We start from the raw sequence: 24,101 nt of genomic DNA on the forward strand, positions 1-24,101 counted from the left end.
CCGCCCGGCACCGCGGGCCCAACACGGGGGGGAAACAACAACAAGAAAATCTTCATCTGCTCCTCAGGGAAATGCAGGTGTTCTCGGTTCAATCTGGGCCGCTGGTTTCAAATCCGTAGTCAGAATTTATCCAGCACGTCAGGTTTTCAAAATATGTATTAATGATACCCAGTATGCTAAATTGGATACTTCGTTATTGCAGATCACCACATTGTACATGTCATATCAATACTTAGTCATTACCTTCACGTCATATTTCGATAACGATGATTGATCTGAATGTATAATTTGTCGTATACAAACCAAGAAGATAAACAAGTTGCAGAAAAAGAAGTTAATAAAACATTAGAACATGGTAATGTTAAGAAGGGTGTAAACTTGATCGGGAAATCTGCCCCATTGTGAGTCATTTAGAAACAACACTTCAAGTTTACACTCTTCCTTTCAATATAGTCAGAGTAGGCACTGTTCAGGCATGTTCAGACATGTTCAGAAGTGTGAGACACTTGCTCTTGTGATTGTGTGTGGAATAGGTCTCCTGTTGTAGGAACCAGCAATGATCACCCATCATGTTTGGGTTGAACCGGCCTAGTTCCCATGACCGAAATGTCTTGGTGGAACCTTTTGCCATGCTCGTCGCTCACCTCACCCGCATTAAGTGGGAAGAAATCAACATGAGAATGCAAGAAGTGCATTTTAAGAGACATCCCACAGCTCATTCGCTGATAGGCCTTCAGCATGTTGTCCACTAATTCCACGTACTGTTCAGCTCTAGTTCCCAGGAAAGTTCTACCCAACCAACACAAATGCTTCCCATGCTGCAAACTCAAGTGGGTTCAGTTTATTTTTGAACTCGGGATCACACATGAGTTCTCAGATCTGGGGCCCAACAAAAATTCCTCCTCTGAGTTGAGCATCAGCTTTCTCCGCGCCAAACCTCTCTCCGAGATATTGGAAGCCATTACCGTCATGATCCAATGCCTTTACAAAGTTTTTCATAAGGGTGAGGGTTAGTTAGATATTGTAATGCCGCGTGGAAAATTTTACTTAAATATTCATAGCTCGGTCAGTTTTCATCCATGACATGAATAAAAGGCTGTGTGTGTGTGTGTGTGTGTGTGTGTGTGTGTGTGTGTGTGTGTGTGTGTGTGTGTGTGTGTGTGTGTGTGTGTGTGTGTGTGTGTGCCTGTGTGTGTGTGTGTGTGTGTGTGTGTGTGTGTGTGTGTGTTTCATTGGTATCTACATATGGGGCTTCAGAATGTGGAATGGAGTCCTCCCAGGTTGGGCTCAAAGTATCCACCTTCATTTCAATAAGGGGTAACAATTCACGGACCAAACTGTGAAGTTTTCTGTTTTCAAAGTTTTGTGCCGAGGGCTCTCTTCAGGATCGTTACTGAGCCCCGGACAGCTTCCAACTGTAGTTCATTTGCAGTGATATTCCCAGGGATTGTTTTTGATATCTCTGTGAGGTTCTTCTTCATCATTCCCATGAGGTTCTTCATCATCACTGATACAACTTTGCCATTCTTCAGCTTCCAGGATCTTTTCACTTCATGCTTGAGGTCTTGGTATTTGGCCATTTTATTGATTTCTGCATCGTGAGTCAAAAATCACCGGTGGTAACACTTCAATTAGCAATGCAGCCTTCTCTTTTTTTTTGGACCTAAGTATGATATCTGGTCGCAATGCTTTGTTTTTGATGTTCACGTCCGAGGGGATCATAAGGTCATACGAGAGCGGTACTTCAATGTTTTCAGTGACTGCTTTTGGTTCATTTTCCCACATATTTTCTGGAACTGGAATACTAAAGTTTTTGCAGATGTGCCGGCGGATTACTTTACAAACTCAGTTGTGTTGTTGTGTGTACAGCTGTTCTGACATTTTCTTTTTCGTGTTCGGTCATAAAGCGTCACATATCATTCTCTTTGCTGACCCTACCTCCACCCCTTACCTGTTTTTTTTTATTTTTTCCTCCTCTCCCCCACCCTTCTCTCTTACTCTGTCCCCTCCTCACGCTCCCCTCCTAATAAAATGCAGCATCTCCTCCTCCATCTGTGTTGCTCTCTTGCCGTCTCTGCGATGTGTCGCTCCCCCTTCTTCATCTGCCTCCCCTTCCTGCTCTCACCCGACACCTGCTTCCTTTCTCTATTCCTCCCTCTCCCACCCCCACCCCCCTCTTTATTGTCCCTGTCAGCGAGGCGACAGGTTGTATTTGCTCATGTATGTAATATATATATATACATATATATATAGCTTTTACATGCAACAACCATTTGACTCAATACATCAAAGGACCTTTGATTTTTTTTGTTGTTGTTGTAAAGATAGTTAATTCTGGCAAAATGCAAAATTTACAAGGGTCATTTCAAAAGTTCTGTTTCCTGGCTTTTAGCTTCATAAGCAAAATGTCGAACTCTATTTGTTTTGCTTTAGGAGTTAAAGCAATGGAATCTAGTACCAAGGAAACAGCCATTGCAGAAAGCTTTGAGAACGAAAAAGACCTCCAAACTCATTGTTAAATTTGTGTTCACGCAGCAGACAAATGTACATGAAATCAAGCGATGATTTTTGTTTTCCAATTCATCCCAATGCCTGCCCACACGAGAACCATTCAGTGATGAGTGTCATCCTTTCTGGCAAATCATAGGATGTCTGAGATTAGATGCACAGCCACATCCACTGCAGTGTTACGAACATTTCAAAAGAAAGGTTTCTGTGTTCGCTCAACATGTTGGTTGACTGTGGGTCGAGGTGTATCGAAGAGGATGGAGATTGCGCTGAATGATGTGAAATGAATAAAATTTGTCATTGGTACTCTGTCTATTACGTCGATAGGAGTGACAGATCTTTAGGGATGTCCATTGTATGTAGCACCTGAGTCAGCTTAAAAATAGTGTGAAAGGGTTTAAGATGGACAAGTAAATTACAGTTTCTGCTGTTGGTGGAGAAAGTGTTTTAGTACAAGTTGTGTATTTTTTTAAAAATTCATTATGGAATTTGCATATTGCTGGCAAAGCTGATGTTTATCGCTTATCCTTTGTCGCCCGTAAAAGACCGCTGTTGTCCAATATAGCGTCGGTGGCACAACGTCGTCTTTGGTGAAGCGTTCCAGAATTTTGATGAAGTGACATTGAAGAAACAGCGATATATTTCAAAGTCAGGTGGTACCCAGGTCCAAGTTCATACTGTTTGTTACAAAGGAAACATCACCTTGGGTGGTGGTCCAAGGTAATTAACACTGTGGTGCTCCACAGAGTTTGACTTTTGTGCTTGGCAATGGGCCTCAAGGCAGGGGACAGAGCACATAACCTGTTCTCAAAGTAATGGGGAAATGTTGGCAGAAAACTTTGTGATTAAATTCAATTGGAGATGTGAGAAGCATCAAGAGGTTTCTTTCTGTGTGATTGAAACAACAGGTGAGCAGTTGAAAATGATCAACTTCTCCATGAAACGGTCATACAACCGTGAGCACCAAATAACCACGTACAAGTTCTGCACAAGCAGCAACATCTTGAGCTGCACATCAAATCACATCACATCACTGAAAAACGGATCGATTCTACCATGTTCTGCAGAAGCAGAGGGTGTCAACTCATTACCCCACGCTCGCAAAGCAAAAGGCAGGGTTAAGCAATTGGTTCATGTCCATCCGTCCGTCTACAAGCATCAGGTTATGATCTAGGAACGACTTATTTAAATTGAATGTTATAATTTGAACACGAATTGGCACATTAATCGGAAAACAATCCTTCCGTTTGACCGTACTTTGGCTCTGAATTTGTCCCGATCGCACATGAACAGAGAAGAGATAATAATTTTATTATTTTTTTAAACTCTGCCTGCCTGGCAGTCAAACAAAATTGAAAATCATTCCAAACAAGAAACTTACTGTTTTAAGGACGTCATAAAGGACACAAACAACAGGCACGAATAACTCATGTAACGTTAGATGTGGTGATGCAATAATTTACTGCCATTGATGCAGTAAATTCTGGAATTTATTTATTTTTGCGACTTTTACAATATGTATTTCATTTAAATTGAATTATATACTTTTACTGTGCACTGTAGAACATAAATCACCTTCCTTGCACTTTCAAAACACTTCCGTTTAGCAGTACTTGGACATGCTAAATGCCTGGTGTTGGCTTAATTGTTTGGGTGGAGGGCTTGGGATCCTCGGGTCCTGAGTTCAAATCCCACTCGGCTGTTGAATTAATACCAGGTGGGGTTGACTCTGCCTGTCATCCTTCCGAGGTCAGCAAAATGAGTACCTGCATGCTGGTATCCTGTGTCGGAGTGGCGACCCGTCCAGGATTGTGCCCAATAGCCAAGGACACTGCTTCGGCAGCACCAACGCTCTGCTCAGAGTCTGGTCCCGATGGATGGACATGCTAAATAAGGTGGTTTTGTAAGACTGTTTCAATCATGCTAAAACTTCCAGAATTCATTTTTTAAATGATATTTAAAAACATTATGTTATTTAAATCGAAGTACTGTCTTCACTTGAACACTGCGTGGAGTAACGTGTTCAATGAACTCTCGTTCGTAGATGCTTCAACGACTCTTGCAGCAGACACGCCACATATGGTCAAAATCAACATTTGTAATTTATTTTTGCAGGCCTCATCCTCTGGGGTATGTCTTCGAAGAAAGATTGAACATCAAGCATGCTTACAAAAAAAAACCAAAGATATTTAATTTCAATAACTTGACTTCACTGAGAAAATAAATACAGGAGATGTACACTCTCGTTGAGTCACAATAAGCAACAACCAACGTGCATATCTGCAATCTTTTTTACCCCCGTTAACCCTACCTAACCCAACTCTTACTGCTTGAATTGACTTTGACGTTTTGTCTTCTGGACAGTTTTTTTCCTTTGATCGTTGTTTTCAATTATTATTTCCATTTGGTGGTTGCTCATGTTGTGGCGGTCCACACACTATCCCATAACACACGCGCACACACGCACACCCTTAATATTCCCGAGCGTAAACGGTTTGAGTGCTTTTCCAGCGGGCTTACGAGTCGATTCAAAGCAAAATCGTTATAGGTGGCCGACGCTTTTGAAGTCTCACACGGATGACAAAAGTGTAACAACAGTTAGTCATCGACAGTCATTTTTGTCTCTTATGCGACGGAGAATCCTTTCTCACTTCATAAATAAAAGCCAATGCAAGTGCTGAGGAAATTCTTCTGAATGATGCTTGCAGGCAGCTTGATCTCTCTGAGGACCTTGGAAGCAAGTTCACACAGGCCCAACACACAGCGACAGACCAGGAAAGGTGTTCCCAGGATGTAAAGAAATAGGGCATTTCTCTTCATTCTGGAGCTAATCTTCCCATGCACGGAGAAGAATCACCGAAGTGCAGTCGGGTAAAAGAGACAAAGAGAGGGATTGCGAGGGATGGGAGAAAAGCTACCCTCGCTTTTACGTCCCTCCCCCCCCCCCTTCAGAAACATGTCCTGCAGTTATCATCAGCTGTAAAGAGCTTTCTTGGTGTAAGTGGATGGCCCTATTACCATTTACATAGTGTTACCCCAAAGCCGATAACCTCATTAGGCGGTCAGACATCGATCGCACGTCCCCCGGTCCACTCTCCAAGCTCTATTAAAGGTTTTCATCTTGTATTCTGCCACTAAACATCAGCGGCAATAAAACTCAGGGCAAATTGCGCATTAATCCTGCAATGTTATTGCTGAAACGCTTGGCGGGGAACAGTCCAACGGAGCTCGAGGTTTGAGGACCTTTGTTGAAACGGGCAACACTGGTCACACGGACTGTGTGATTCTGATCATAACCTGGTGACTTGTCCTCCTCCCGACCAAGAAAAAGTGGGAGCGCAGTGTGGGGGTTAGAGAAATCGTGAGTGACAATGTTATTGCTGAAACGCTTGGCGGGGAACAGTCCAACGGAGCTCGAGGTTTGAGGACATTTGTTGAAATGGGCAACACTGGTCACACGAACTGTGTGATTCTGATCATAACCTGGTGACTTATCCTCCCCCCCACCAATAAAAAGTGGGAGCGCAGTGTGGGGGTTAGAGAAATCGTGGGTGACAGCACAATAAACTTTCCGAGGCATGGCTCGGCTATGCATAATTGATGATTTTAATATGTTCTTTGAGCTGAGAAAGCGCAGCCCGGCGAAATTATCAATGCAAAAAGGAAATTATTGTGGAATATTTTATGCTGCCTTATGAACCCCAATGATGGCTGCTCATTACGACGGCACGTGCTTCGAAGCGATGGTGTCAACTCATTAGAACACTACCCTGCTTGATGCTGCCCAATGAACAAAGATGGCTCTTTCACAATTAGCACCAACTATTGCACATTCCCTAATTCATGACCTGGCAAACAGGATCTGCACAGGGTTGAACCATGCTTGCGAAGACTCCGAAATAGGCCAAGACGCGTAATTATGCAGTGTCCTTTGTGGTGTTATTATGAGTAGTGACAAAGCCTTGTCTTGGATTGGTGAAAATATATGCAGAGAGGAGCGTGGGGATTGGTTGAGAATAAAGCCATGGCATTGGCTACAAGAAGCTATGGGATTTCTTGAGCGAAGCACTGGCATTGGATGAGGAAGATATGAAGTATAAACCTCAAGGCTTTGGCTGAGAGGGATACAGAGGTCATTGGTCCGAGTATGAATGTCTGACAGGGTATGAAAGTGAATCGAAATGATTCGATTTGGTTACACAAGCAGCATTAAAAAGCAAACATCATAACATCAAAAACTAAAGGCACTCGGTAGAGCGCATACCTCCGCCACATAATGCCTGATCCATGAGAACATAGAGCCTAATACATTTTTGAAATATCATGCTATATATCGTTTTTGGCCGGATCTCTCAATGGTGAAGAATCACTTTAAAAATTAAATAATTATAGTATCCAGATTCGGATATTCACCAACATCGAATCATTTTGTCATGGTCACACACCCAACACGTCCACCAAGTTTCATCCAAATCCATCCACAACTTTTGAGATATCATGATATCTATATATATATATATATATATATATATATATATATATATATATATATATATATATATATATATATATATATATATATATATATATATATATATATATATATATATATATATATATATATATATATATATATATATGTCAGTTTAGCCCAATCTCTCAATGGTGCAGAATCACTTAAAATTATCGGATCTGGATCTTCACCAAAATCTCATCAACTTGGCCTTATCACATACCCAGCCTGTCCACCAAGTTTCATCCAAATCCGTCCACAACTTTTTGAGATACCCTGCACACAAACAAATGAAATTGCTCGTTGAGCAAGGAATTGCTGGAATAACTTTGTCATATTTCCATGATCTCTGAAAAAACAAAAACCTGGAGTTTGATCTTTCAAGGTCACCAGATATGCCTTGACGTTGTGACTTCAAATATGAGTTATGGCCACTTTCTCATCATTGTAAAAACCGGCGACCTTGGGTTTGACCTTGCAAGATCACGCAAAGTCAACAAATTTGGTGTCAAATAAAAGGTCACATGCAAGTTCCTATATGTTGATAATGATAATGTAGTCGCTATCTGTCACTGTTTTTTGAGTTATGGCCGTTTTAAAGTGAAAATAAACTTTTACGTGACCCCCCCTCAACTTCGACCTGGGGTGAACTTCTAAACTTTGTATTTTTTAGCATGCAAAAGTGTAAAATCATAATTAGAGATATGAATTGTGTACATTTTAAGCCTAGTTTGAAGTCGATACGACCATTTTTGAGTACGTTATGACAAAAAAACGATTCATGGTTTATAATCGACCTTGACATTGACCTTGATTGAAGGTCAACCAAACTTAACACATCAGTAGCCAGTGCCATTGCCTACATGGGTGCAAATATTGGTGAACAAATCTTTACAACTGTGGACACTGTCAAACCTTTTAAAAATCTGAAAATTTGCATTTGTTTATCATTAGGGAACTTTGTTGCCATGGTAACATGGTAACAGCCATCAAACTTACAGACTGGTCTCCTATCACTACTTTCTCAAACATCAACTCATCCTGGGAATTCTTTCAAAGAAACTTGCTCTCCCTCATGCACAGATTTATCCCCTCTCGTGTTCAGTTGTCTTACCCTTCCTCCCGCCCTTGGTTTACTGAAGCTTGTGGCGAGGCAGTTGTCCTGAAACAACTTGCCTTTGCCTCATGGAAAGCAAACCCAACTGAGGGCAATCTCAGTTCTTTCCACAAAGCTCGGAACAAGTGTGTATCTACCCTTTGGAGAGCCAGAAAACAACATCTTTCTCATCTCAAGTCTGAACTCTCAAACCTCTCTCCCTCCTCAAAATCCTGGTGGCGTTTAATCAAATCTGTTTCTGGTGTATGTTCCCCCTCCATCCCCTCCCTTACCTCAAATGGCCGCACTGCTGATTCCACACGTGATAAAGTTGAATGTCTAAACTCGGTGTTTGCAGCTAAATCTTGTGTCCCAAACCCATCACTATCTCTACCCACTTTACCCAGTCGCACCCAACTGTCCCTGGACTCTGTATCCTTTTCTCCTGACAAGGTGGAGAGCTTGCTTTCAAACCTCGAGTCAGATTCTGCAACCGGTCCAGACGGCATCAGCCCACGTGTCCTCAAAGCCTGCTCTTCTGCTCTTGCTCACCCTCTCTCTGTTCTATTCACCCTCTCATTTTCCCAAGGTCATCTGCCATCTACTTGGAAATCTGCTAACATCACTGCCCTGCATAAAAAGGTGCAAAAACAGATCCCTGTAACTACAGACCAATCAGCCTTCTCCCAATCATCAGCAAGGTTATGGAATCCATCATCGCTTCAGACATGAAATCCTTCCTCTTCTCCAATGGCTTGATTTCCAATCATCAATTTGGTTTCAGACCAGGTCACTCTACCCTGGATATGCTGCTACTGCTCTCCCATCAATGGATGGAGGTCCTCAATGCCAGACAGGAAATCCGAGCCGTATCCCTAGACATATCACGTGCTTTTGACACAGTCTGGCACCCTGCACTACTCACCAAACTCTCTTCCCATGGTATTCAAGGCCATCTCCACTCATGGCTCGCAGACTTCCTCTCCTGTCGCAGTCAACGTGTGGCCCTAAATGGAGTTCTTTCATCCCCTCTTCCTGTGCAGGCTGGAGTTCCTCAAGGTAGCGTTCTGGGCCCTGTTCTTTTTCTGGTTTTCATTAATGATCTCTCGGACTCTCTGGAAAATCCTCTATTTCTCTTTGCCGATGACTCCACCCTCTGCCGTACCATCTGTCATCCCTCAGACCGGCAAGCAGCAGCTTCTTCGCTCACTGCAGATCTGGATAAAATCACAAACTGGTCCAACACGTGGAACATGTCTTTCAATCCACACAAATCTCACACTCTCACTATGTCTCTTCGAAAGGACCGTTTACAAAACCCCCCCATCCACTTTCTCAACAATCCTCTGGAAGAAGTCTTTTCTTTCAAGCTTCTGGGTCTCACTATCTGCCATGACCTTTCCTGGGAAAGTCACATTTCCAACCTTGCCTCAAAAGCCAGTCGCCGACTGGGAATCCTCCGTCGTGCTCAGTCCTTCCTCGGCCCTCTTGAGCTCCTGACTACTTACAGAGCTTTTGTCCGTAGCCTGATGGAGTACTGCTCTCCCCTCTGGGCTGGTGCTCCTGCCTCCCACCTTTCTCGGCTTCACGCTGTCGAAACCAGGGCTTTTAAGATCATCGGCATCTCCCGCAATGAAGCTGAGTCTTTGGGCCTCTCACTCAATCACCGCAGGTTGGTCGGTGGTCTTTCTGTCTTCTACCGACTCCTCTCCAGCCTTGCCCCCCCTGCTCTCTCTGCGATTTGTCCCAACCACATTTCCACAGGGCGCTCAAGGTCCGCCAACAACCCCCTTCTGGTAAAACTACCAAAATCACGAATCACTGCTCATCTTCACTCTTTCATTCCTCTTTTTTCCCGCCTTTGGAATAAACTTCCTCACTCTATTCTTTCCCATTCTTCCCTCCAGGCTTTCAAAACAGCTGTTCACCACCACCTCTTATCTTCCCCCATCCAAATCCTCGATCTTTTCTACCCCCGATAATCCACCCAAGCCCACTTCCTTCAATTCTCCTGCTTTCCTTCCTGAAAGTCCCTGTAATGTCCATCTTCTCTTCGCCATGTTCCCCGTCCCATCCCCATCCCTCTCCCTTCCACAGTTCACCTAATGTGTCTGTTCCCAACTGTTTTGTCCCTTCCACTCCCGCCCCTCTTGTCTCATGCCTCCTTGCTGTGAGTTGTGTGTTAGCTCTCATACGAGCCTCGACCAAGGTATACAAAAAAAAAAAAAAAAAAAAAAAAAAAAAAGTGGCTGAACCAAATTTCATCATTTTTGGCATATAATAGGACACTCATACCAAGATACCACATGCCAAATTGGAAGTCAATCGGGATCGAAATGACGTTTTTGTCGCAATTTGAAATTTTTGACCGCAACCTCTGACCGCTAAGAAGTGTTGGTGTGACACCCCAATGAGACGTATGGTTGGATGCAGTCTTGGAAGATGCACATTTTGGATTTGGTTTGAAGTCGATACGACCATTTTAGCGGATGTTATTGCGAAAATAAGAATTTCGGTTTTTCGGTGACCTTGACCTTGACCTTTGACCTAGATTCACCAAAAACGACAAGTGTCTAAGTTGGACCATGGCCGACGTCTGTACCCAGTTTGGTCATGATCGCTGAAACGGTGTGGCTGCTACAGGGTAAACAAACACACAAACAGACAGACAGACAGACAGACACAGAATGACACACACCGACCAACATAATTGCTGAAATCCGAAGGATTCCGGCAATTAACAAACAGACAGACAAACAGACAGGGGTGAAAACATAACCTCCTTCACCTTCGGTGGCGGAGGTAAAAAGCCAGTGAAGTGACATCTTTACAATAAAGTAAAAAAAAATTTCAAGCCTGATAAAATATCCCACCTCACTTGTGTCTACCAATAAGAGTACACTGATGTCTACTCATGTGTGTTATCCTGAATATGATTTGCATACAAGCTTCACTATGAGCCTTATCTCATGAGAGAAGAGAAAGAAAAGGAACAATCAAGAAACAGCAAATGAACCTAATGTTTATTCTGACTGCACCAGCACATAACCTCGCTAGCCGGGCCATCACGGCCATCTGGGGACAGGACAAGGAGGAACCTCAAACAAGCACAGTTGCTCGGAGAGCAAGATAGTTCGAAAAGTAGATGATGTTAAAAGGTCAGAAAGGTAATATTTGCACCAAGTTCATTACTTTGAAGCAGCCTTGCTGCTAATTTGCTTCAGCAAATGCCCTGGACGAGCACTAATGAATTATTAGCTAATCATGTTTCTTTACTAATGACAAAATCTCCCAAGGTGGTCTCAAGATAGAAGGAGGAGTTGGAGGAGGGGGGGTGGGGGGGTTGGCAGGAGGGGTGAAGAGGTTAGTCGTGAGAGGGGTCGATGAGCTTGTGACTCAGTTTGCTTGTGGGGGAACTTGTTTTCTAAATGTTAGACATGTATAACGCATATCATCATGATATTAACAAGTGTTCACATTTCAAACCTCTGATGCAAATCATTTTGGATGCTGTCTTAATGTCACCATTATCTTGTGATGAGGATTTATGGCTGTTGAGTCATTGAGGTTCAATCCAAAATCCTCAAATGAAATGATTGCAGATCGACATGGTAACCCTTACAGTAGCAGCAATGACAGTTACAGCGATCAGATTCCATCCAACAATGTATGTAACTCCCCCTCTGTCTCCGATCTTCAAACTCTCCATCACCACTTCGACAAAGTGAATGGCCACGTTATCATCTTGGAAATAAATCACCTGAATTTTAACAATGTTTATTAATGCGGATCCAAGAGGATGTTACTTAGTGAGTTCCTCTCTCCACCGTTTTGGACATTGGACAGCCCAAAAGGATGAGTGGGTGGGATGTTAATGAAGTCAAGACTGCCTTCCAGCCTTTTCAGGTTAAAAAAAACATTTATAGTCTAATTCAACGAAAGAATTTGTTTTGTCTTCAACATTAATTGGTGAAGCGATGATAAACTGTATTGGAAACATATTGATGCTGCAACCACAAGCTGGGACAGTTGAAACCGTCATACAAGATGGGTCAAGTAAGCTGTGATGCCTTCTATGTACTGTATTTGAGTCTTCTCCTCCTTTTCCAACTCCCCAATTATTCTCTCCTTGTGGGGTCGACCAGGGGGAACCATGATGGTCCAACTTTTTCTAGATAATACCGGCTGGGCCATGTCTGAAGGTCGATTATGACAGGAGAGTGAAATTTGTTCTGGTGTCGGTGACAACTCGCCTACCCTTTAGGAATCACACAATGGGATCCTTTACGGCCACCGAGCCCCCAGCGTACATCTAGGCCATCCTCTCATGCTCTTCAATTAAGCTAGAGGACATACAATGTACGAATATTTACTCCTAAATTATGCTGAAAATTAATGGATCATAAAATGTAGCTGCAGTATAACAATTGTATCTGAGAATTATGAAATACAAAAAATATGCAAAATACAAAATAAAATACTTGAACGGCACTTGGTCGAGCGCATCCCTCCCACCAGGCTGAACAGTTTATGCATTGTACCCACTGATTGTCCAGATCTGCATCTGGACCGAACCAAAATCGAATCGCCTTGTTCTTGTCATCAAACCAACTCCATCCACCAAGTTTTGTCAAAATCCGTCCAACTTTGTGAGATATCGTGCTATAATAAACAGTTTTTAGCCATATCTCTCAATGGTGAAGCATTCCTTCAACTGGAAGGGCACTCTTCGATGTCACGACATCGCCAGATATGTCTCCGCCCACATTATTACATCATTATGCATACTTATACCAGGTTTGATTTAAATCCCTGAACCCAGATTCAAAATATTAAATAATTCTGGCTGCCAGACCATGCGTCCGATCAGGTTGAAATTTAAAACGTAATTTCCCCATGACTATTAGATCATAATTGTGACGTTTCACGTTGATTGATGAAGTGGTTCAAGAGAATTAAAAAAAAAAAAGACGATTTTCGTTCAATTCAATGTGGCTGCCAGACCATGTGACCTATTAAATATTTGTGACCACCCTGGTATCCCCAAGGCTTGGAGAACATGTGGACGAAGTTTCGCTTCAATATGTCAAGCTGTTCTGGAGAAGATTATTTTTAAAGGTTTATTCTTCAAAAAATCAGAGCTGCCAAACGATGCGATCTATGATGTCATAGTTGGAGAACTTTTTGGTCCTCAAGGAAAGGTGATCATACCCGTCAATTTTCGCCTCAATCTGTTTAGCCATTTCAGAGAAGAAGATTTTAGAAGGTTTTTATGTTAAAAAAAAAACCACATGCAGCTGCTGAACCATGTGACCAATGACGTCATCATTTTTTTCCCCCAAACAATTTATCCCAAGATGATCCTCAAAAAATTGTACACTGGTTGGATAAAGCATTTGACCTATGCAATTGTGATGTCATAACAAAGCCAACGATGACATCATCAAAAAAATCACACTTGTTTCCCATGGGGAGTACTTCACATGCACCAGGTTTCAATTTTTTGCAAGGAGCAGTTTCAGAAATGGAGGTCCAAAGTTTTTCCTATTTTTCCAACATGGCTGCCAAACTACATGACCTATGATGTCATAATTATCATAAAACATGCCACATGAATAGTCGCGCGATGGTGAAAATTGTGTCAATCGGATAAGCGGTTGCAGAAAAAAAAAAAAAAAAGGGAAAATTAGCATGGACGGAAGTACGGACGTTTTCGGGTTGTCCGTCCGTACATCCGGAGGATGGACAACCTGAAAACCTTATGTCGCCGGCGACTTCGTCGACGAAGACATAAAAACTTTAGTATCCGGATCCGGATCTTCACCAAGTTCGAATCAATTCGAGTTTGTCAGACACTAAACCTGTGCACCAAATTTTGTCCGAATCCGTCCATAACTTTTTGAGATATCGTGCTGACAGATAAACAGACCGACAGACAGACTGAAAGACAGGTGAAAACATAACCTCCGTCCATCTTTGTTTGATGGAGGTAAATGTTATTTCATTTTGGTGATCAGCTCACCACTTTGTCATGCCACAAATGATGCAAGCATATTTTGCTTGGCATCAACATTCAATACAAAGCAATTTAAATGTGTTCCCCAGAAGTGACGTCATGTCACCGAAATAGGTGCAAGAAAGGACTTTGTCATCCATTTTATATCAAAACCAACATGGACGATGTAATTTCATTTGCCAAATGTAGCTCTCAGGAGAACGTCGTGAAAAGACAATCAAGGTAAGCTGCAATGTACGAGCGACTATTCATGAAGTCAGACTACCCAAATCTAGTTATTTGTTGTTGTATAACGGCTCAGATGTTAAGGGAGAAAGTGTCAACAAGTTGATGCATTAAACAGGACAATGAGCTGCCACTTTATACCATTGATATAAAATTAATCACATATGTAGTGCTTGTATTAACAATTACATTTTTACAACATTGCTTTCTTAAAAAGCTGGAGAAAAGTTGGTTCGGGAAGTCAAAACAAACGAAATAAATAAATCAACACAACGAGTACTTGAGAACCAAAATACTTGTGTTCATCAAACAAATTATAATAAATACAGGAACATTTTAGTTTCTGATGTGAGGGTAAATAAATGCCTCGAAATACACTTTAATTTGCCTTGCTCTTAAGATTTCCTCCTTTTCAAAGTTACCTGTTTTCATATTTATTTACTTTAATTTTTATGCTTGTAGGAGGGAGGCTCATGGAAGAGCAAGGTAGATCCGAGAGAGAGAGCGAAAAACACAAAGGGAGCGAATAAAGGAGATAGGAAGAAAGGGATCAAGGGAGGAATTGCTGAAACTAACAAGTGAGATGGTTGGGTTCGGAAAGGTTAATGGGGGTCATAAAGATCATGGGACAAAATTGGGGATGACGACTACTTTGACAAAATTACAAACAACAACAAAAATATCTATCTCTGACATCCTGACACATCTTTGTTGCTGACAGGCTTTCTATGGACAAATATTGTAAGCGCAGCAATGGGTTTTTAACATTGCCTTGGTCTGGTATCCCAAACGTTCTGCTCGTAGGTTTCTTTCAAAGCACGTCGGGTCGAAATGGTATTCTCAGACAATGGAATTTTGTCCGAACGGAGACATTCAGCGAGTGTCCTGCTCCCAAAAGACAGTGTGCAGCCATTTTGGATGATGTATTATTTTTCTACAAATTGCTTGGTTTGAAAACACAGAGAAACCTATTCTCTATCCCGCTTTGCTTGTCATGTGAATATCCGCATGCTATGCATTCATAGCCCCTCATGTCCGGTTATTGCCTCGGCCATCCCGACGACCCCAAACACCCTTCTCCCCAACACATTTGCCCTTTTCCATGTTCGGCTTGTCAGGTTAATCAATGACGTCACAGTGACACTCAACAGGGGTGAGCGTGTCGACTCGTTGAACTGATATTTGACTCAAATGTTTGACAAATCATTGGTTAATCCTACAGTGGTTGACATACTGGTGTGGTGAAAAGGTATTGTTCCAGATAAATTGAATGCTTATACGGCCACATTAATCACCGGTACAGGTGCCCTTTAAGCATTCACGAGCCTAAGCTATAGATCGAGGGCAATAATTGCACAGTAAAAAAAAAAAAAAAAAAAAAAAAAAACTTGCACGTTATCTCAGGGTTTTATTTTCATTTTCAGAGCATAATGATTTGATTCCAAAATTAATTCTGCTTTAAATCAACTTTGTTTACGAAATGACAAAATATTTTCTTGAAACCTGACCTTTCCTTCGTTCTCATGCAAAGCACAAAGAACCTCAACGTGTGAGATTGTTGCACAGCCAGCGTGTTATATACAGTATTTAAAAATCCCCTGTAGTCTAAACTTCTGTCAGTTCCACCACAAGGCAATTCATTGTTGGGCTGACCCAATTTGCATGACAAAAAGCACACAAATTGGTTCAATTGCAGAGATGGTATTGATAGCATTTAAGTGAAAATGAAAGAGCAAATCCCAAATGATCACATGATCACCAAAGTTATAACAAAGAAAATGTGACTAATTTAATAATCTGTGTCAGGCAGAACTTTAAAAAACTTGCAAGTAGTTCTGCAGCGACTTCACCAAAGGGCAACGGCAGACGACGGAGAAGTGCGCGGGTGTTTGGATTCGAACTTCAAAACTTTCAAATGCTGTTTTAATGCCCAAACGCACATCAAATACAGTTTTAACTACATCGATGCAAAGGCTCAAAACGAACACTATGGGAGCATAACATAATAGGGCTAACGGATGAGTGTTTGAAGTTAATCAACTGACCTACAATAAATTTCCTTAGATACCAGGGTAAATGAAGAGTGTCGAGGTTTTATCTGGAACCCTAACGTTGCTCGTCGTGCATTTTTGTGCAGCGACTGCACTGATGGAAACTATATCTGACTGGTGCTTAAAACTCAAAGTAATACCGCTTTTCTGGACGCATTTAATCAGCGCTTTTAATCGTCGGAGCATGAAATGAGAAGCAGAGTCAACAAATCAAGTAGAAGATGCTGAGAGTGCCTTATTAAGCTAATTTCAGTTTTCAACTTTCCGCATGACGAGGGCAGCAGTGGTTAACGGCTCTTGGGCTAAGAGGAAACCGTCTTATTATAATTGCGAATATTGGTTCCGTTGGAATGTTTTCTGTATTTATGATTTTATATCTATAAAATTCTTTTCTTTGCTGTTTTTCCTGTTAGCAACTTCTTTGGCTCGATGGGAAAGCAAACAAATGAAGAAATTATGCACAACTCTCGCACAAGCACACCCAGTTGTCTCCTTCTGGTTGTTTTTCTATTTTGTCTACCACCCCTTCACCGCACTCTCCCCTCCTCCCCAACCCCACTCGTCTCCTTTTCTCATATACTTTCTGCACACTCTCCCCCCCTCTTTGAAAATGCCAACCAATCCCAAAGTAAAAACATGCACACACATGCACACACACACACACACATCCTGTGCTGTGCCGTGCCTCAACTGAAAAACCCTCATCTACTTGACTGAACTGATGACAGCATTTATTAGCACCTCGGCTCGCTCCTTCTCATTCTGGAGAGATTTCTGCTGAAGCAAAAATTATCTTGGCGATTACAAGAACTTTAATTATTTTCCGATCCAATTGCTTTTCATGTGTGGCTCTTCAAAGACCCACTGATGGCTCAGTTGCACCCAAGAGATCGAGGTTAAGAAATCAAATGGAGCTGGGTAAAAAAAAAAATGTCTCTCCCTCTCTCTCACACAGCGAGCTGGCTGTTATGGATCGTGTTAATGTACAGGACTTTAACCTCACTGCCTGGGATGGATTTTTGGCCACAAAGAGAAAAAACAAAATCTCTCCTGAAAACCAGCACTGCCAGTTACAACAATAAAATAAATACAATGAAAAATAACACACAAAAAAATGTGTGTGTGTGTGTGTGTATATATATATATATATATATATATATATATATATATATATACATATATATATACATATATATATATATATATCATGTTAACACTGTACGTACACACACACACACACACACACACCGAAAGCACATGTCATACTCAAACGTAAAAGTCACAGAAAATTTGTCACCTGCCAAATCGCAAAACCACATGAAAAGGGTGTATTCAGACACCGAATGACGACCCTAAAAATGTCCCATGCACGTCTCTCTTAAAATGTGCATGTCTGTTTCAAGCAGAAGAGTCATAAAACAAGCATGATATGGCATTGAAGCACTTCATTGACTGTGGCTTATCATCGATGCTTCTTGGGGGAAGAGTTTTAGGAAAACGCAAACGGATAAAGCACGAGCTGGTCGTTGTCCGGAACAAAATCAAATGAATCTTGCTGTTGTCAAAACCAAGTTGAACTTTTAAGACCGCACGTAATTACCGACATCATTGGCAAGCTTGGTTTCAAAAATTATTCACAAAAAAAACAAAAAAAAAAACAGACATCAATGGTGAATTGGTTTCAGACATGCATGAAGCATCATATGTGTAAGGGTAAATAAGATGATGTGATACAAAACATTGCAACTGCACTGACTGATGAGAAGCTTGACAAAGAGCAAATACCTTTTCGCAAAACACATGTGGTTGCTTCTTCAGTAGCCTCACAGGGTGTGGCACAAATAAATGTTGCATATTATTAAAATCATGCGAGATAGGTAACCTTTTGAAAGCAAATAAAGTGCGTGATATTTGTTTATGCATGGTGTGTTGCACAAATCACCGTCATTAAAACCAGCCAAAACCTTTCATATGTATCATGCTCCGACCGGCTTTCCAACTCACCGAGGTTTCCTTTGTGTGATCGAGTCGGCGACGAAAAGCAGATGATCCTCTGGGGACTTGCCGTGCGTCTTGCTGAGATGAAGTTTTACGGCGTGGCGACTACTGAAGGATCGACCGCAGAGTCGGCACTGCAAAGCTGCACCGCTCTCATCTTCACCAGCAAGTGGCAAGGGAACAGCAGCTGCCCTCTCTGGAGAAGGTACAGCTGATGGAAGCCCATCATCTCGAGTGGAGTTTGCAGAGGTGGGCGAAGACGCATCGGCAGTTGGTAACCGGGCGAGGTCACGGAGGTGAAAGCCCAGGTGCATCTCCAAGTGTCCAACATAGCCAGCTGGAGACTGGAACTGAGAGGCACAGTCACTGCAGTGGAATACAGGCTGACCCGAGTCCATGTGCTTGAGGAACTTTGTGCCACCAGTGCGTCGCAGCTGGTACTTGACATTGGCGAGCCAATGACTGATGGTGGTCATTGACAGACCTGTGATACGACTGATGTGAGCCCGTTCCTGAGAGCCTAACTCTGAAATTGCTAATTTACCATCAACTCCAGGATGCATTGACGCAGCAAACTGAGCCTGGAGGATCAACAGGTGATGAGGGTTCCAATTTGATTGCCTCCCTTTGCGTCGTTGTATTGGGGAGGTCCTGGGATCTTCAGGATCCTCGACTATACTGCCATCTGTTTCTGAGCGCTCTGAAGGAGTGCTCGCTGGTGTTGGGGGCTTTGGAGTAAGCCGTCCTCCACCAGTTAAAGTCCGCACCATGTCTGAAATGTCAGCTAAAGCATTTTCACCACTGACTACTCCAGCATACATTGAAGACAGGATCCCTTTTCGCTCTTCAGCTACCCTCTTGCCTTTAGTGAGGTCAATCGGTTGGTCTGGGCTTCCGCAGTAGAAGGTAATTCCTCTATCACTCATCTCAGGGGGCCTAGGTGGAAGAGGAAGTGTGGAAGGTAGAGTTGCTGGCTTGTCAGATGCTCCAGACCAGCTGGACCTGAAAGGAATTGATTTAGATCCCTCATGTGCACCAGTCCTCAAAGCCTTTCCTAGGTGCAAGTCCATTATGGATTGAAGAGCACTCAGTGGGTTTATTGGTGGTTCCTCAAGAGAGTGGTCTGTGATAATAGCCAGAGCACCAATAGGTTCTCGAGGAGTTGGGGGTGTTGTCGAGGACCCATTGGAAACAGGTTCGAGGCCTGGGCTTAAAGGTGGTCGAACTACAAGATGTCCAATTGGTGGCCCATCGCGTCCAATGCTTTGGGGACAAACAGGTAACTGGTTTTCACGAGTGGACTCTCGTCCATCATCACTTTTACAAGGTGATGATGCACCGGAAAAAGATGCTGGGGAATGTCCTTCTGTTGAATGGGCCAAACAAGTTTTGCTGTTATCTCCCTGATGTAAGTTTTCTGACACCTTGTTTACAAGTTCTTCCATAGCAAATACATTACCACGGAATGTTGGCAATGGTGGGGGTGGAGGTGGTGGTGGCAGACGAGCTGTGGGTGACAATGATAAGGGTGGTGTTTGAGGACAATGTTCTCTTGATTTCACAGACACGTGTCCTGACCGAACACTTCGTCCTGGACCGAGTGGTATTTCACTTTGAAACGCAGATTTGACCATCCCAGAGAGCTGATAGGCAGCATGGATGCTTGGATAACCACTCCAGCTTGGTGTACCATTTTGAGCTTTATTGATCGCTGTTGCAACTGTGTTTTCCAGAGACTTTAAGATATCGAGACCAGTAGTGGGGGTACTTTCTAGATCTTCCTCACGTAAGTACTGTGATGATGTATCAACCTCTTTTGAATCTTTTCCTTTCTCTTCTGTCTCCCCTTTGTCCCTTTCCACCTTCAATGTGCTGCGATTAGAGTCTGGGCTTTTGCCCTGAGGTTTTGCCCAATCTGTTGGTGACTTCATTGGCAAGGTGATGTTTCCAGGTGAGTGCAATGACTGGTTCGGTGAATGTCGTGGTGAGGCACTGCATTTTGCTGGTGATCCTGACGGAGATGCCATGAGCCTTGTTGGGGGCTCAAGACTGGCAAAAGTCATTGATGTACTGAAATTTACATGCGTTGTCTGTGCGTTTGACTTTACCTTGGTGCCAGGAGTAGAGGCAAGAGGTTTCCCTGCAACAGAATTCGGTGATGAGGCCAAGGCCTTGGCTGGGGAACCTGCCGGCGAGATATGTGATGGCGTCACATTGGTTGGTGGAAGGGGAACTGACTGCACTTTGTGCTTAGTTATGGGATCAAAAACGATATGCCTGTTCTTCTTCACAGAAGAGCTCGTCACCTTGACAAAATGTCCTGTGACCATCATGTGTGCTGTTAGCTGCTGCAGTGTATCGTGACTGCTTCCGCATTCCATGCACTTCAGGATTTGTGACTTCTTTGCCTCAAACTGCCATGCATAGCTTGCACCGTTCTGATAACCGTACCGATTATTTGACGTCATGTATGGACTACTTCCACCCTTTTGTGAAATTGAAGACATGGCTGAATCCGTTGTTGGTCCTGTCCCCATTCCACAACTCGAATTGGCTGCTTTTCTGTCTGGGGAGCGGTTACGCGGTGCTTCAGCTTGTAACCGCTTTCTGATTGAAGTTGTAAGCTTGGCTGATGCAACCGCTGGTACAGGCTCTTTAAGGGGAACTTTCTGGTAATGCTTCGTCTTGATCATGTGTACGCTAAGGTCCTGCAATGACTCAAATGAATGGCCGCAGTACATACATCGCAAAACTTTCTGTGCATCCTCCTTACCCTCCATCTCAAGAAGCGAGCGTTTGCGTGGCTTGCACCAGCGTTTGGGTCCATCACGCTCACGTTCTCGGTTGTCATCACGATAGTGTCCAGTGGCACTCATATGAACAGTCAGTTCAACAAGAGTATCGTAGGCACCACTACAGTCCCGGCATCGAAATTTACTTGCCCCTGTAAAAATTGGCCCAAAAAGTTTTCCACTTTGGCGGTACAGCTGCACTGTGCTGAATAGGCTCGATTCACAGGGGCTAGGAGTGAGGCCTAATGAAGAGGTCTGTAGTGTCTTGGCCAACGCTGTCTCGTGCCAATCAAAGCAGCCTGAATTGCCACTGCCAGTGCTACTGTGGATAGATGGCAAGTGCACCTTTTGATCCTTTACAGTGCTTTCAGTCTTGTAAGGTTGGAGAACAGGTGGTGCCAAATGATTGTAACCCATTGATGACCAGAAGGAGCTAGACAGGAGCTCAGGGAACTGTGTTCTCGTTTCCAGAACACTATCCTGCTGGGTAGCTATTGGGCTTTTGCTTTCACCACCATTTTCCTTCCAAGGTTTCTCACCCAAACTGAGGCCAATTTCACAATCATTCATGCAAACACTGTCTTCACTGCTCTGTGAGTCACTGTCCCGCTCTCCTGCCACCACCTCATCACGAACCATTGTTTCCCCATTCCCACCCACCTTTTCCACCTTGTCGCTCACGTCTGGAGTGCTGCGTTCACCATCCGTAGCTGCAGGGCTGTAGGGATCGCCCAATGTTGCTCTCTCATCTGAGAGCTCACCATCGCTGCAGTCAGCATACTGCAAAGTCTCCTCGTCCCCAGCATCTGATCCCTGCGCGCCATCTTCGTCTTCTGCTGTAGTCTTCAGCTCGTCATCGGAAAGAAAGGCTGCATGAAAACAAAATTTGAGGCACTATGCGGATCTGCTTCCTTGATTATTTTTTTTCCACTTTTTATGCTTTGTAACCTTTTGTGCAATACTGTAGGTACATTTGGGCTAAACAGGTAGATGCAAAATCCTTGTTATCATAGTTATCCCTCCCTGCTTTGAAGCATTAAAAATTTTATTTTTACAGTTATCTTTGAGAAATACATTCATGTATGTTTGATCTACAGGAAGAAACCAAACAAAACACATTAAACAATGCATCTGACATCCAGTACGTGCATGAACGAGATTATCGTGGAGTCCTGTTAAGAGGAACAGTCTTTGAGATTAATTTTGTGAAAATAACAGCAAATAAAAATTAAATAGCTCGTTGAAGGCCCTGTCTCACCTTGACGTTTTAGCGAACGCATGCTGACGTATGAAAAATTTGGCGAATACGCTGGCACACGTCGAATACGTTATGGGTAAGTTTTGTATACGTTAAGAGCACGCTGAAGCACGCTGGCATACGTCGTAGTATGCCGAGCTCATCAACAAATTTTGTGCATGCTCAAAATTTTTCGACGTATGCCAGCGTATGACTCACACGTTCCGCATACGCTGGCCATAAGTTGTAGGCACGTTATGCGATCATTGACACACGTTATTTGTAAGTTACTCATTAGTCGAAACACGTCGACGTAATGTCTAGCGTACCCGAAACTTATTTTTAACCTGTGAGTAACGTGCTTTGAACCTATGTGTAACGTATCTCCAACGCATATTGACATATTTGACGTCTTCCGGACGACCACAGAACTTACTGAACACGTTTCTAACTTACAGCTACCGTATAATGGCGTATTGGGAGCGTTTAGGGGAATTGGTATATAAAAATGGGCTTCACAGGAGGAACCCATCAGTGTTCCAGACTCCATGGTTTTTTTTTTTTTCTTCGGCATGACGGTGATGTTGACACTTCGATTTCTAGTGCGGTTATGATTTGAATCGTCGAGCGGCAGCCTATTAATAGGCTACGCCACATGATCGTCGGCGATACTCTGCCGCGCGCTATGCATAAGTTAGACTATCATTGGGCATAAGTTGTGAACGCCGACAACACGCTAAGCATTCGTTGGTATAAGTTATCTATAAGTTATCGAAACGTTCTGTGTACGTTACGCATACGTCCAACTCGTTATTATACGCCCAAAACTAAAAAAAAACATCAATAGTTCAGCGTACGCCAGCGTTTTAGATACATTTTGATATGTTGCCATTCGCTGGCTAAAACGTCAAGGTGTGACAGGGCCCTGAATAGGGAAATAAACAAGATTTAAAAATATTGTATTGCTATTCTTTTAAGGAATTAATCTGAAAGACCATTCATCTTCATGAGATTGTAAAGTATTTTAAGAAAGATGTGTTCACATTTCATACAGCCCACTGAACCCCCCCCCCCCAAAAAAAATCATCCAAACTTCATTTGACAATAAATATGAAGGTTTTGGGGAATTACGGTCGAGGTCAAAATACAGAAATAGTCGAACGACAATCTTTATGCAGCTTTTGAAACAAACGACTTGTGAAAAACGAGCATCGGTACTGCCGCCTGAGAAAGGCCCTCCGGGTGGGAGTACCCATCTTGACCTACCTTCGATGGGCAAATTAAACTGGTGATATTTCCACAAAGTGATACCTTCTTCTGGAACACTTGTGAAAAATTTGGATTATACTGCAACAATATCTGGCCTTGCTGGACCACACTGTAATGTTTTTGTGATGTAAAATGCCAAATGATCAATTTTGAAGTTTTTGGCACAAAAAAAAGGAATATATATATATATATATATATATATATATATATATATATATATATATATATATATATATATATATATATATATATATATACACATACATATATGATTATATATACACACATACATATTTGATGAATGAGGGGGAGGGGAGGACACACAGGATGGACAAGATGGATTCGGAAGCAAACTCTCAGGAAGGAAAGAGGTGGGCCTTTGGAGGGGGTCGGTTA

At 42.7% G+C, this 24,101-nt stretch overlaps 1 protein-coding gene across 7 annotated transcripts in view; it reads right to left on the bottom strand.

Annotated features, from left to right (window-relative positions):
• LOC147027593 (teashirt homolog 3-like) overlaps positions 1 to 24,101 on the bottom strand; it is a 251,356-nt gene that overhangs the window by 129,977 nt on the left and 97,278 nt on the right. For all 7 annotated transcript variants that reach the window (XM_085877123.1, XM_085877124.1, XM_085877129.1 and 4 more), the window contains one exon: positions 18,414 to 22,068. In XM_085877123.1, coding sequence (XP_085733249.1) covers positions 18,414 to 22,068 — 3,655 coding nt within the window. The remainder of the gene's footprint in view (positions 1 to 18,413; positions 22,069 to 24,101) is intronic.

The sequence above is a fragment of the Eptatretus burgeri genome, chromosome 4 (genome assembly GCF_056783735.1).
Source record: "Eptatretus burgeri isolate ZD-2024b chromosome 4, Ebu_testis_v1, whole genome shotgun sequence".
Lineage (NCBI taxonomy): Eukaryota > Metazoa > Chordata > Myxini > Myxiniformes > Myxinidae > Eptatretus > Eptatretus burgeri.